Raw genomic sequence first — 14,816 nt, 5'->3', positions numbered from 1 at the left:
TTTCTATCCATGCTCACAGATCTAGTCTATGGCTCTACAAATCCAGTAAAATTTTTTTTTTTAAGTTTTTTCTTGCTTGCTTCAATGTGTCATTCATCTCTATGAATGGCAAGATGTGTTAATCAATTTGTTTTAGCAATTTAACAACATGCTCTTCATATATAGTTTCATTACAATTAGAGGCTATAATACCATCAACTATAATAAAATGTAATTAATTACATAGATTTTTAATTCTTTTTAAAAATAACTTTGTATTTTCATGAACCCTGACACCTTAAATACAAATGTCAATTCTATTTTAAATTTTGCCCAGTCCTCCTCCTCCCATATTAGCAGTATGATAGAGAAAAGTGAGTTCAAACAATTTCAGAAAGGCCCAAGATCACTCTGAAATGTCTTTGGGCTTCATTTTATGCCCCATTTGTAAATATCCCCCCAACAAATTCCCCTCATAGTTTTGTAAAGCCCATGTAGTTCCAGCCTTCTGCTAACTGTTCTATGGTAGGAAACAGGACAGCTGGCAAAGCAAACCTTTATCACAGAGAGGAAAACAGCAGCAGACACTGTCCAACTCAGGTTTGTGAAAGAACTTATATATATGCTGACTAGAAAACTGAGCTGCTGAATTCAAGTTGAAGGCCTTAGAGTGACGCTTATCTAGCTATAGCCTGCAGATTACTAGTAGATGGGCAGGTATATCAGAAAGTACTCTATAAAAGGAAAACAAAAAACCCACATACACTGCTCTTCTTATGTACGCAGAAAGCAAGGAAACAAAACAGTGGAAAATTAAAACAATATACAATCAGAATGAAGACAAATTTTAATTATTTATTAATCAAAGCCATGTGTCAACATTACACACAATGGCTTTGTAAGTATTTTTCAAACAGGTGAAATAGGCTCTGGGCTTAAAAAGGTGAATAAAATGGCTCTCTAGAATCCCGTCTAGGTCCACCTATCAGAAATAAGCACGAAACACTATTAGTGGGGGCTGGACTAGATGACCTTTAAAGTTCCCTTCCAACCCAAACTATTCTATGATTCTGTGATTATATAAGTATGTTTTGGAAAGAAAACAATCAAAACTGAGCAATGGAATTACAAACTATCCATGAGCGTGAGAATCAATTACAGAATTTGAATTAACTCTCTCTTACCAGTACACATTCACAGTAACTCTGTTGTTTGCAGCATAGTCCTTTCAAGCATACAAAAGTACCACAAACTAGACAAACAGCAGGATCTTTAGGAACCTTGGTACAAACAGTACAAGTCTTTCTGTGATAATACTGAAAAATGGTATTATAATTCTCAGGCAACTGAAGGAGGCGTGGCAAGTCCCACTTAGGCTCCTGGATAAGCAAAGCCTACAAATAAGATAAGAACAATGCATCAGTTCTGCACATTCATTTATGCATTTATATTTTCCAAGAGAAGAGAATACCGAAGAAAGGAAGCATGCAGTTTGAAAATCTCTCACTACTACTGCATTTCACAAATTTAGAAGTCAGAAGTCACCTTGCAATATTCACTTGCCTCTGGCTGAACACCCTCCCCAGCTGCGGCACATTTCATCTTTTGTAATGGGTGCAAAATGGGCGCTAGCCTTTTCCAAGGACGTTTTCTAAACGTGACACTTTTAAGCACAAAAGTCTTCATAGCTGAAACAAGAGGATTAAGACTGATCTAAAGGGAAGACTCCCACTCACTACCCTAAGTTATTCTGGAAACATCAACACACTGCTGCCAAACCCCGGCCCTAACTACAAAAGCTGTCTCCTAGCTAAAATTTAGACTAAAACTTTCAAAATCAGAACTGAAGTTAGGCTCTGTAAATGATATTTGAAGACATCTGCCTGATTTCCCAAACTGTGCTGTGCACACAAATTTTGAGGCCATTAGGAACTTACCAGTACTCACAAATTTTGGTAAGTTAGGCACTACCTAAATACTGTTTTCAGACCAAACTCTTTTCTTTTGCTCTTAAAAACACTGTCCAATTTTCTTTTTTTCATTGTGGTGGTTTTGGTTTTTTTTTTTATTGTTTAAGATATTAATGCGTTTTCCTTCAACCTACTCATTCCTACTGCGTTTATAATTGATGGGCATAGGGGTCATACGGGATCTCTCATGCAAGTCAAAATTTTTTGAGGAGTATAACCTCAAAACCTAATGTGAAAAAAAACAGGAAAACAAAGAGAAAAATAAAAAAGGAAAATTGCTTTTTCTATACCCAGTTCCTTTTCAATCATGGAAAGAATGCTAGCAGTTTCACTGTAATCTCTCTCAAATGCCTATCAGATTGGCAGCAACTGGATTTTGAGATTATTCTGAGCACTCAAATTTTCACTCACAATAGCCTAATTCATGCCTGCAAACATGCAAAGGCAGGTGCGGATCATGTTGCAGAGTGAAGAATGCATCTGGCTTGCCTGTTTGACACCACAAACTTAGGACAGGGGGACTTGAATTCTTGAAATGCAGCTTCTTCATAAAAACAATGCAATAATGTTGGAACATTTCCATTTCACAATTGATATTCCAATTGCACTTTTTCAAGTCTTGGTATTGTTTCTTTAACCTTCAGAGAAGATGTACCATCTTTTATCAGTCAACTATTAAGCAGCTTTTATCCTTTTGATCTTTGTTGGTGTTACAACTGAAGATACTCAACAATATCAATAATGTCTAACAGGCAAGAAAAACTTCCAATAAGTATTTTCTTAAAAGACAAAGTGTCCGTTACATGCCCTTGATAGGCTTCAGGGGTAAAAGATATGGGTACACATCTATCACCTAATGATAGCGTTTCTATTTTTTGTCTCCAGGAATCATACAAAAACTAGACAGGCTTTCTTATTCCCATTTTAACCAATCCAACCCACATCTACTAACATTTCTGATGACAATTTCTCTCTCATTTACAAGCCAGGATCTGAGATCCTTATCCAAAACAATCCTGCATATGCATAGAAAAACAAGCAATACATAGCTGCTTCCACATCAGCACTACTTTGGAAGAACTGATTTTGCTACATACCTTTACTTGATCCGGATGTCTATCTGCAAATGAAGCCAATTCTGAGCACCACTGTGATACCATGTCAAACGCTGGCACTGGCCAATCGAGACAAGAGGCACTGGTGAACTGATGAGCTGACTGAAAAGATGGTAATAGACCCAGGCAGCTTGCAAGAACTGTGAATTCTTCATCTTCCTTTTAGGTATGAAACCAGAGAGGTTTTGATTAGTACCTACATTCTGAATTTTTAAACAGTTTATTAAAAATGTATTTGTTGCAATAAAAAAAAGTAAAGATGTTCTAATAACTATGATACTAATGGTCATGTTCAGAGACCAAGAAAAAGCTTCCATTTTTCCCAGATTACTTCTAAACTGGTCAGGAGAAAACCTCCCCAAACTCACAAATCCAAAAAAACATGAACAAAAAAAGAAACCCCCAAACTCCCCAATAATTTTCTTCCTGTTTAGCACCCCAAACTGGCTTGTAGCTGTTTTAGAGATGGGATGATTTTGAGGCAAGGGAATGAGGGAGCTGACCTGCAGCAAACTCCACTTAAATCAGTCACGGAACTTAAACATAACTGGCCGCTGAGGCAATGTCTGTGAGAATAAAGTCCAAGTACTAACTGGCATTAAGCAAAATCAGGACTGAATTCCAGTCTCTGTGGAAATTAAGCCATCTCTGCAAATGCCGGACAAGTTTTAAAAGTATGTTGGTATTTTGTGAGACAGGCATCTATGACCTGATAAAATAAGCATGTATTTGCTGAATTTTAAGAATATAGTACCATTTTTCAAGGAAACTGCCTTGAAAACAAATTTATAGAAGACAAACAATGCTGCAGAGCAGTGCCATAAACTACAATAAAAAAAAGAAACCTCTTAGGATAGAAAATACACACCATGAAAAAGACACCTTTGAAGTCTAATTTTTGATCTCTAACATTTAAATGGAAACATTTGAGTGTGACCCTCTCAATCTGTACCTGGCAACTAGGTAAATCCCCTCCAAAAAGATGGTGTTGAAGAAGGCTTGTGATCCTGAGGAAAGGCAGGCAGAACTGCTGCAGATAGCACTCTATAGAATCAGGATTTACCTATGGGGGAAGGAAGCAATTACTAGATTCTGCCCCAGATAAGCTGTCTGCTATGTAAGAAACTCCAAGATGAACCAAATGTTTTTTAAGCATATGATATAAACCACTGCATCAAACATAGGCCAGCATTTCACTAATAATCTGAAAGAACTCTGGGTTTTCTTTCCCCCTTGACAAATGTTATTTCTGCTTAAATATTCAGTTTTCCAAGCTGCTGAAAGGTCCTTCATACATGTGATTAAAACTCACAATTTTAAAGGTATTTGTCAATAACTTTCTCAACACAGCACTGGCCATATATGATATTAGTAAAAAAGATTTGCAGAGGCAAACTGTCCCAAAGGGATGTGCTTTGATCTAGAAAATAGAGTTGTACTGCAGTCTTTACCAAGATCAGAGAAACATCATTATAACAACAAGGCTGAAAAACTTAAATAAGAGACAGAAAGGGGACATGCTGGATAAATTCTCAAGAGATTTGCCAATACCACTGTTAATTCTTCAGTCTCTCCTTCTTTATATATCTTCCCCTTAGAGAGCTCACTAATCACATGACCCAGCAATACTTCCCAAGATTTTTCTCCACTGGATGTATTCTGCAAATAAGAAGGAAAGAAATCCAAAATGCACTGGTCATAAAAAGGAGAAAAAGTTTCTGTAAAAGTAACAGCAGTGAAGTACATTTAGCTTTGATCAACGCATGAATTCTGACCTACAAAGATACACATTGTTAAAAAAAAACAAAAAAGTAAATAGAACTCTACAGAAAGGGAATGTGTTTAGCTCACAGAGTGAAATGTGAGTTGCTATTTAAGCACATATGTTCTAAACTGAGTGTTGTATGAAAACACTTCTACAGTGTTGCATTTCCCATGTTTCTCCTCTGAGTATAAAAATGCTTACTTTAAAATTAGGAAGAATCACTTTATGGATACATTGTGTTTTGACAGAATTTGAACTCTAATACAACTAATTAAAAAAATTCTAAAATGTAACAAACAGCATGAGCTACAAAACACCTGCTATGTATTTTAAGTTGAAATGAGTATCAGAAAATGGAAAGCTGTGTTTCAAATGAACAATATCTACTACAGGTGGGAAAAATATTTACTGGAAAGAATAAATATCCACTTAGCTTTGTGCCATAGTGTCTGTTTAAAGGCAACGATTCTAGAATGCCATCAGAAATAGAAAGCAGCATTCCCATAAATATTTTTCTTCTAAGTCATAATAAATTCTACCCAGGAAAAACATATACTAAGAGAACTCAAAATCACATCCAATCATCAACATAACAAACAATGAGGGAGTGGAATGTTACTGGGATTCTTTAAAAAAAAAAATTTCCAAAGCAACTAGGTGAGATTAAACATACAAAGACTTCAGTAAGTAACAATTTATATAATTCACCAGTTTGGTTTCTTTAGTGCTTTAATTGTTAGCTTTAGATGAGGTCTTCACCTTTCAGCATCAGGAAGGCAGACTTGCTCTTTATGCTCATAGTCTGAGAACCAGAGGGCAATACATATTTAAACAGGCAGTTAGGACAAACCTTTTGTCTACATTATTCCTAGTAGTTTACTCCACAGGTATTTACAGTGTGCTGCTTATGACACCATAAGGCACTTCGCAAAGATAATGAGAGTGAAGCTGGGAATCAAAAGTAGAATATCCACCTCTCAGCTCTGCTGAGAAATGAAACTCTTCATGTCGTTTGATCATTTGGCATGAATAGAGAGGAAAGACTTCAGCTTGTGTTTAATGTCTGGAATACCAAACTGAAATAGATTCACCTGGCATTATCAACAAATGAAAGTTAAGTAAGCTGTGATCTGTGTAGTCATCCGGGGATCAAAACATCAGTATTATCAGCACATAGGAAAAAGCCACCCCGAACCATACATTTAAAATAATTTAGGCCTCACGAAAATTTACAGAAAGAACTTGGATTACACTAAACTAAAAACCAGCTTCCCCCGTGACATGCAAAGAGAAAGAATTCATCTGAGCAGTACGGCTAGGCTCAAGAAAAGAAGGGCTGCCAAAGGGCTGGGAGAGAGGAACAGGGTGCTGTGCAATTACTGCTGGCTTGTCCTCCATGCTCAGAGGTTTCCTGCACACACGTAGGATCCAAGCAGCAAGGTTTTGCAGGAGGAGGAGCAGGGAACTGGAAGGACATCTGGGGAAGGGGAAACTTCCATGTGGGACTTCTGCAAAGCCTGTGCATGTGGGGTGAATTATCACTGGTGTGGGATGGAAGCCAAGAAGGAAGTAAGTACAGGAGATCCCCGAAGGCCCAAGGATCATGCAGAGATGACCCTAAGCACACACTGCCACGCGGCTGTCAGAAGTCGGATCTTTGTACACAGATGATCTACACGAGACAGACAAGAGGAAGCAGGGGGAAGTTTTCAAGGGAGAGTGAGAGATGCTGTCAGTACAGCACATATGCAGCAGGGAGCAGTGGTCATATCTACCTCCTAACTCTTTTGCTCTCCCACTTGGAAAAGTGTCAGCCTTCAACGGGCTTCTCACAGGAGAAAAGTAAAAGTTCTCCACCTGACAGAAGTTAATCTGTTGTTGTTATCTGAATTACACTAAATCACATCCGTTGACAGCAACGTACTGTTTAATGTGCTACTATTCCCCATTCGGCCTTATCATCCGTCAAAGACAAGCACACTAGTGAGAATTCCACTAATATGGACTGTCTTTAATATCAAGAGAGACAGCTACTTCATAAATCCATTATCGGAGCCATTATAATAATTTGCAAGCCTCAAGTACAAAGTGCTTTGTGCAAAGCGACCGCTATAAGAAATCATCTTCGTATTAATAGGTAGCAAGCCCACCTACCACATGCCCTAAGTTTATTTTCATACAATAATATCTCCCACTGTAGACAGAAAATTAAGCACTGTAAATATATGTTCAGATAAACTCCAACTTCTGCTACTAACAATAAGGCAGTCCATGTTTATCATATGGATTATGAAAGAATATAACACTGTAATCTGTTTATATGCTTTCTACCACAAACCTTGAATCACTTAAACAGAAAAATGGAAAAAAACCCACCCTCACCAGCAACAAATCTCAAGAAACTGTTCTTGAAATTCTTAGAAAATGACAATATACTGCAAGAAGGGGGTGGAAAGGGAGCTAACAAAATGTAGTACTGCCCAGTGATCTCAAATGTTTAATGCACATCCAGAAAAAAAAATCCTGCAGAGTGGCAGATTGATCAGCAGATAATTTGCTTTTACTACCTTGGAGCTGTGGCTGAGCAGTATGACAAATCTAACTTACATGTGAAAAGCAGGTCATGCTTCTCTATGCATTTCATTTCACAGACAACATAATCTAAGGCCCAGCTGCTGTATAAGGACATATTCCTGCTCCCATTCCTCCTCCAGGCCCCAGCACTTCCACCCTTTCCCTTGGTCTGCACTGGCACTCTTCTGACCACCTGGGGAATCAACCCAAGGAGCACAGAACTTACTGAACGATTAAACAAATGCCAGTGCCAGCGCAGGGAACTGTGTCTTTTGGTGGGAACTGACATTCAATCAGCTGAACTGAAATAGCAAGATGCACCTTCACTTTACGTGTAAATACGATCAAAAGGCAACGAAACAATAGTGAAATATGTACCTGCCTAGTCTACAAATTTCCTTCTCTGCTTCTTCATCACATGAGCACTCAAGACCACGTATTGTGAGAAATTTATATGGCTAGCCACAAATAGCATGAACAAGTAAGAAAAAGACAGAGTTTTTTTCCCCACCAACAATCTTGCCTTCTTTTCCTGTAAAGGAGTGCATCAGATCAGCCCATGGTTTACCTAGGAAGGCTTCGATTTTACAAGAAGGAAAGCTGCATGTACTTGATACCATTGCAACAAACTCAAGACTGAACCTAGAGAGATACAGCCTCAAGCCTGAAACTCTGTTCTGGAATGAGGTGTTCATTCTGAGGCTTTTAAGTCTCATCACATACCAGAACCTGCAGAAATCACACACGCAGAAACAAAATACTGGGTTTTTGTGAAGCAGAAGCAAATTATTGTATTCAAACCAGAAGTATGTGTTACCTTCCTACCAGAAATACATAAGCAAAATTTCATAAATGTTTTAGTAAATCAACCAACCTTTTTGAGAGCTCCTGACTCTTTCCATGCCATCCTATCTTCAGCACTGCATTTAACAGACAGTGCTGCCAAGGCTTGAGTATACAATAAAGTGAACAGCACTTTTATAATGCAGGTGAAGTGTTCTGTGAAACAAAGAAAATAATTTTTAAACACTTGATATTTTTAGCAAATACACTGATTACAGAGTCTCTAGTTATGGAAATGAATTGCTTCAAATGAAAAGCAAGCACCATATAGAAAGTACAAATCCCCAAAACATACAAAACATCATAAATATATTTACTGGCTTTCAAAGATGACTTGACGTAGTGAAGGGAAAAAGTACAGGGCAAGTAATTTTCCACTGCTCTATATGTTCCTCTTAATCCTGGTCCATCCCTAGGGATATTAAAAGATTCTGTTTTGTCCAAATGTTACATCAAGTTAAGCTACTGATTACTGATAGCTCAACTAATTGGGTGATGCAGATATAAGCAAATGCATATACTGCCACCTCTTCTGGCAATGATTAAACCATCTAGGGTAAGTTACATTCATACAAATACTGGAAAAGTTAAGTTCCCAAAGAAATCGCTGCAAGGACGTTCAGCCTACATCAGTTTCTACTCCTCCACTTCCAGATATGGATTCAGCCATACAAGACTCGCTGCAAATCACTCTTCAGTGAGTACCTCTTTATTGGACCTCACGTGAATACAGGAGGAGGACAAAAGACTGTCATTTTAGAACTTACCTTTGTTTTAAAGACCTTTGTTTACAATTTTTTGGAAATATTTAAAGGACTATTATCTCCTACATATAGGCTGCAGGAGAAAGACTTTGAAATCTTTCTGGGGAAGCTAGCAACAGAGGCTAAATAAGACTTCCTAAAATTGGAACAGGAGAAAAGGTGAATGTGATCATTCACAGAATGAAGATATGGTAGCAGTCCTTTTTATTCTTTTTACTTTAGGTTGCATTTCCATCCCAAATAATCTGAGGGTTTTTTAAAATCTAGGCAGATCAAAGAAGTTTCTATCGTCACTTAAATCATTCCTTAGCACAAACATAACTATAATATATATCTGAAACAAGGTATACAAAAATGAGGGATTTAAAAAGTCCTCTCAGGCTTTGAAGTCAAGCAAAACAATTTTATTTACATAAGCACCTCACAAAAATTGGGTTAAATTAATTCTTTCTTCCCAAAGGATTTAGACAAGCTTTGTATGCAAAAATGAAAAGGAGGTAAGGGAGATGAAACTCCTGGCTTCTTCTTTCTTGTATCTAATATCAAAACAAACACAGCCAGGACTTAAGTACATAATTAAATTTGTGAAATAACAATTGCTTTTTTATGTAACAAATGTTTACAAATCAACGCAGACATGGATTTTGAAACGTTTTAATGTCACTGTATGCAATGAGCACAATTTAAGCACCTAAATGATCGTTTGAAACTATGTAAATAAAAGTGTCCTTTTTTTCTGTATTATCTTCCTATGGAGCCTATATTAAACATGACAATGAACACTGATGTACTTCATCTACCCCATTCTACAGCAGGTAGCATTATAAGGATTTTTCATCTCACATTTACCCAGAAAGAGAATTTATCAGATCCCTCTAGGACCTACTTTTTAACTCTGCTGAAACCTCCATTTTCTTAGCAACCCTCCTCCTGAGGAATAATAGCAGGCAAGCTTTCAATAAACGTTCTGGGACTTATATCTGTAAGATTAAACCACACACCCTCTCATAATTGTAAAAATTGCCTCTTTGGCCTGAGCTACAGTCTGTAACTGTAGCTAGAACTGAACTGAAGTACTGAGCTCTGTCTCTGTCAATAGCAGGTACAAGCAATAGAGATCAATTTTACACTGTGAAAGCATGAATGAAAACCACTGCAGTAACAGCAGCAAAACTAGACCGGTGGTCAACACTCACCAATCTGCCATAACCCACTTAATCTTCTAGTTGTCTTTGTGTTCTGCTGAGGTGATTACACAGTGCTTGACACTAGGTGTCAGCACCCTCTAGAACTATTACATTTTTTAAAATATGGTTTTCGTTAAATATAATTATTCCTTGTCCTTATCCTCACCTTAATACTAGTTGTTCAATTCACCAGAAATATTATATCTAGCGTATATTATGTTTTTAAAATTAATGTTCTTTTACTTACTTACATGTATGTGACTCATAAATGACTATGAATTACATTTTTGGAGAACCTAGAATTGGACAAAAAATGCATACTCCCACATCTGGGTCACCCTTAAGAAGTACTGACTTCTGCACAAACTTAATTAATTTTTCTTTAAGGAAAATATCACAGGAGCAGCTCAGAGGCAGCATGCTGTGTAATGAGTGCCAAGGCTTTGAAAACAAGTATTTCATAGTCACAAAAACACCCCATGGGATACATATTAAAACCACCAGTCAGAGGATCAATTATCGTTTCATTACTATGTGTTATCTCTCACTTGTATAATGCGAAATATTTGACAGCTGTAGGTACCCATAACGCTAGAGCTGTTACGTTCTCGTCTACTGCAAAGAGCAATTTTATTTGCCTTTCTGCAACGCACACAGTGGGGCTGTGTGGTGTTTACCTGCTGACCCCCTGGTGGAGGCCATGGTTTTGCTACATCATCTTTTCGATTTAATAATGCTAAAGATTGCTAGTATATTTGTACGCTGTGGAGTAACTATGTAAATGCTGTCTGTGTCTTCTGTTGCAGATGATATACTGTGCACCATTCTGCACTAAAAAGCCGTTAGGACTTCTGTGTTTGTACATAAAAAACCCTAATCTGATATTCTGACAGTCAAAGTAATATTATTATGTCTAGGGCCTTATTAACATAAAGAGGTTAATGCAGAATTTTTCTACTTATTTTTAATAATATTGAGAAATGCTTTTATATTTCTATTTTTAAAACTTTTTTAAACAACACTTTTTGGAACCAAATTACTTCACAGCATCCTGTCCCATTATATGCATTAAACAAACCGCCTTAAAATAGTTTATACAGGGAACACTTCTAGAACTCTAATTTTAACATTAGTGCAAGAAGCACGCAGATGAATAAGTACGTCACAAACAATATGCATCTTTCAATTTCAACATCAAATTAGATGATATACATTGGCAACGACTGCAGAAAGAACCCACAAAGCAAACGAAATGCAAAATTAAGGACCTAGGACCTTCTTCAGTAGATTCAGAAGGGTGTCTTTATATAAATAACCACTGAAAATATTCTTCTTGATCTAAAGCTGGAACAGTTATTTGAAAAAATAACTTCAGAACAAAGGGAGACAGCACTGAACTTCAGATAGTCCCTGAAAGGTATACTGAAAGTTCCAGGATACAGACAAGATTTCAGCTTCCACACTGAAACTGGATACTATTCAAGACGATTATATTCATTCTATATTTATTCAAGATCCTTACCCAATCATTAAAGAAAAGTGCTAGTGTTCACCTGAGTGCTGTTTGCTGCAATTTTGTGTGTCATTGAAACTTTATAGAAAAAGAATGTGTCAGAACATCCAGGTCAGATTCTTCAGCATCTGGGCCTTACCAGAATAGCAAAAAAAGTGGCTAAGTTTACGTGTTACACACCAGAGAAGAAAACCTCTCCCGCAGTCCATAGAGGTTGGGCTAAACTATCAAAACCAGCTTTCCGGTTGGAGCACGTCCACCGCTCCCAAAGCACAGATGCACATAAGAGAAGCACTGTGGCCTCTGTTAGAGCAACACCAGGCTGTGGAACAGCATGCTGACAAACACCCATGCTGCTGTGTGATCCTCCTCTCATGCGTGGCACCAAGTACAGTGCCAGGCCACTGCTGACCGGTTGACCACCAGTTCTGTGCACCTACTAGCCTCAGGCTCACCCAGACCAGAGTTGTTAAATATTTGGCAACAGTATGGTATTTTTTACATCCAAAGCAAAGCAGAAACTGAAATCACTGCAAGCTACAAGCACTCTGTGCTTCTAGAAATCTGGCCACAGGGGTGCCAAGTCAGGTACCGGGAAAATAAAATATTTTTACAATTGATGGTAACAAAGAAGAATGTCCAATTTGAATTAAATTACTTGTTCAGCATATAGAAATTCTGTTGCAGAAAGGGGTGGTGAGGGTGTTGAATTCAATTTACAAGGACAGATTCGTTAACCACCAAGCTATTGTCTTCATTTCTGTACTACCTTTCTTCATATGCAACACCGTTTTTTATTTCTGTATGAAAGGAGCTAGAGGTTCTAGAAACAGAATCCTCATTTTCTTCAGAGTCCCAATTCACAACACCACAAACACTGTCCATCCTCTGCACAGCTGCCACAGAATTAAACCAGTAACAGCTATGTGGATTATTAAGTATTTAGTCTTGCACAATTTCAAAATGCTGAGCATATGAAGCCTGTAAAATCTCTGCCCATGTTCTAGTGTCAAACAAACAAAAAAATAATTACAAATGGTTTTCGTATCTTGAACACAGTGTTTATGCTGCTGGTTACAGTCCAGTCCACAGGAGGTACACACTGTTTTTCTCATTCCCTTCTTTGTAAATTGGTAAGTATGTGTAAATGCTCTGACCTCCACCACATAGCTTCTTCCATCACCAAAAAAAAAAAAAATTAATTTGTAGTGTTCTTTCTTTGTGTTGTGTTCAGATCAATTTTCCTCTCTGAATGAAGAGGCTTGAACAGTAATGACATTTTTATTGCTTTAATCGATGTCGGACTGAAAAAGATACCAACAACCCATCCAGCAGTTAATAGGGTAGTTAATGTGATTCCTAGTGCTGTATCTGAAGAGCAAGAGATGAAGTTTTGGTCCTCCTTACAGAGCACTGTTCTTAAAAAACACTGTAAACAAAAAGGATTTTGAGCATGAACATGAAGATTTAATACAGGAAACAAACTGTTCATCAAGTAAGGATACGATTTCTCTGACTGCATCAACTTACCCAATAAATGATACTGCAAGACCAGTACCATTACAGGAGAGTGTCCATGCTAAAAGAGGAAGAAAATCTTTCACGTATTCTAAACCCTACAGATTCTTCCTTCATTATTAGTGTTTTAACACCCTTACCACAGCATTCTGCACCAGACTGCAACACCACTTCTTCTGCAATGTAGGTAAGTCTATTGTTAAAGGAATATACTGGAAATATCTGTCAGTGCACACAGGCATCAACCTTCTGCCTGCAAACTGGTGTCCAGCCAGGTCCACAGCTCCCGTACCCCATAACCACGCCAAAGCAGCACAGGAAGGTCAGGATGCAGTAGGGTCAAATGCAGATTTTGTTCACCCCTACCACAGACCTGCCATGTGACCCTGCACAAGCCACTTCACCTTTTCATGCCTCAGCTCCCTGCCAAGAATTAATGATATCGAATTCAACTTTGTGACCTACATACCCATTACAAAAGTTCTAAACAAATCTGTTATTACCTGTTTTTCTGAACTGCATTCTACACCTCAGGACAAATAAATCATGAGAGACTTTCTTTTTCATCTGCTTAACTATTTTGATGAAACAAGAATTAGAAAGATAAATGGCAATTTATTTCCAATTTAATGCTTCATAGATTTGAAGTGGTTACATTCATCTTCTTCCTGCCACTGCCATTTCCCTTTCCCTTTCAACTGCGACATACACTAAACCTAAGAGCACATGCTGCTGTATGTGGTATTTTACAGAATTCTTCACAAGATGCCTTGCTATTAATTGAATGTTCCCTTTCCTAGGGTAAGGTATACTTTCATAAATGGTGATTTTCAATGCTTGAGTATAAACTACAAGACGACCACTCTTTGTACTTTGGCTTCACCATTCCCTTCCCCATATTTCATAAGTCGTTAGTCTTGTTAAACTTTTGTTTACTGCTTTATTAAGTCCTTCCAATAAAAGTTAATTTAAGTTAAACTGTAGTTAAAAAGAAGTATATTTTTGACAATAGGCTCCCTATTCAAAACCATTTTATTTTCCTGGTATTTTCATATTCTATTAACTTATTGGACATACTTAATCCAAGAACATGTACATTGAATCAAAAAAACACAACTCACAATGATAACAGATAAACAGAGTCACTTGAGCTGAATTTGAACATTCAGTAGTGAGGACTGAACACCTTTTAAGGGGAAACAGTTTCTACTATACTTTGTAAGTTAGGTATATGCATAAAGAGAACAGTCCCTATATTTACCCATTCACAAAGTACCAAAACTCAGTAGATATCAAAATTGGCACACAGACCCCAAAGCAGATACTCTGTTCATTGTCAGTGAAGCAGTAAATAAGAATATTTGAGAACAAACAAGTATCTAAATATTTATTTAATATTTATTCCAAATTCCAAACTCTCTATTGAAGTTGCTGCATTACAGAAATTCTCATCTTCATATATGACCTCTTATTATGTAAGACTGCTGCAATTTAAACTCTGAAATTCAAACTAAATTACAATCTTTCACCCTTAGGCACTCAGTTCAACCTGAAGTATCAAGCTGCCCCTCTAAGCAAAGAGATGAAG

General features: G+C 37.4%; 1 protein-coding gene across 7 annotated transcripts in view; it reads right to left on the bottom strand.

The window, feature by feature from the left end:
• Positions 1-14,816, bottom strand: part of UBR3 (ubiquitin protein ligase E3 component n-recognin 3) — a 115,779-nt gene that overhangs the window by 1,551 nt on the left and 99,412 nt on the right. For 5 of the 7 annotated variants that reach the window (XM_075093389.1, XM_075093391.1, XM_075093393.1 and 2 more), the window contains 5 exons: positions 8,278-8,402; positions 4,616-4,723; positions 4,017-4,127; positions 3,047-3,223; positions 1,164-1,373 (listed from right to left, as the gene is read on the bottom strand). In XM_075093389.1, coding sequence (XP_074949490.1) covers positions 1,164-1,373; positions 3,047-3,223; positions 4,017-4,127; positions 4,616-4,723; positions 8,278-8,402 — 731 coding nt within the window. The remainder of the gene's footprint in view (positions 1-1,163; positions 1,374-3,046; positions 3,224-4,016; positions 4,128-4,615; positions 4,724-8,277; positions 8,403-14,816) is intronic. The other 2 variants (XM_075093390.1, XM_075093392.1) reach the window with 1 other exon arrangement.

This window comes from Phalacrocorax aristotelis, chromosome 5 (assembly GCF_949628215.1).
Source record: "Phalacrocorax aristotelis chromosome 5, bGulAri2.1, whole genome shotgun sequence".
Lineage (NCBI taxonomy): Eukaryota > Metazoa > Chordata > Aves > Suliformes > Phalacrocoracidae > Phalacrocorax > Phalacrocorax aristotelis.
Note: the sequence above shows the minus strand (reverse complement) of the source record. Positions and strands in the feature narration are given on the sequence as shown.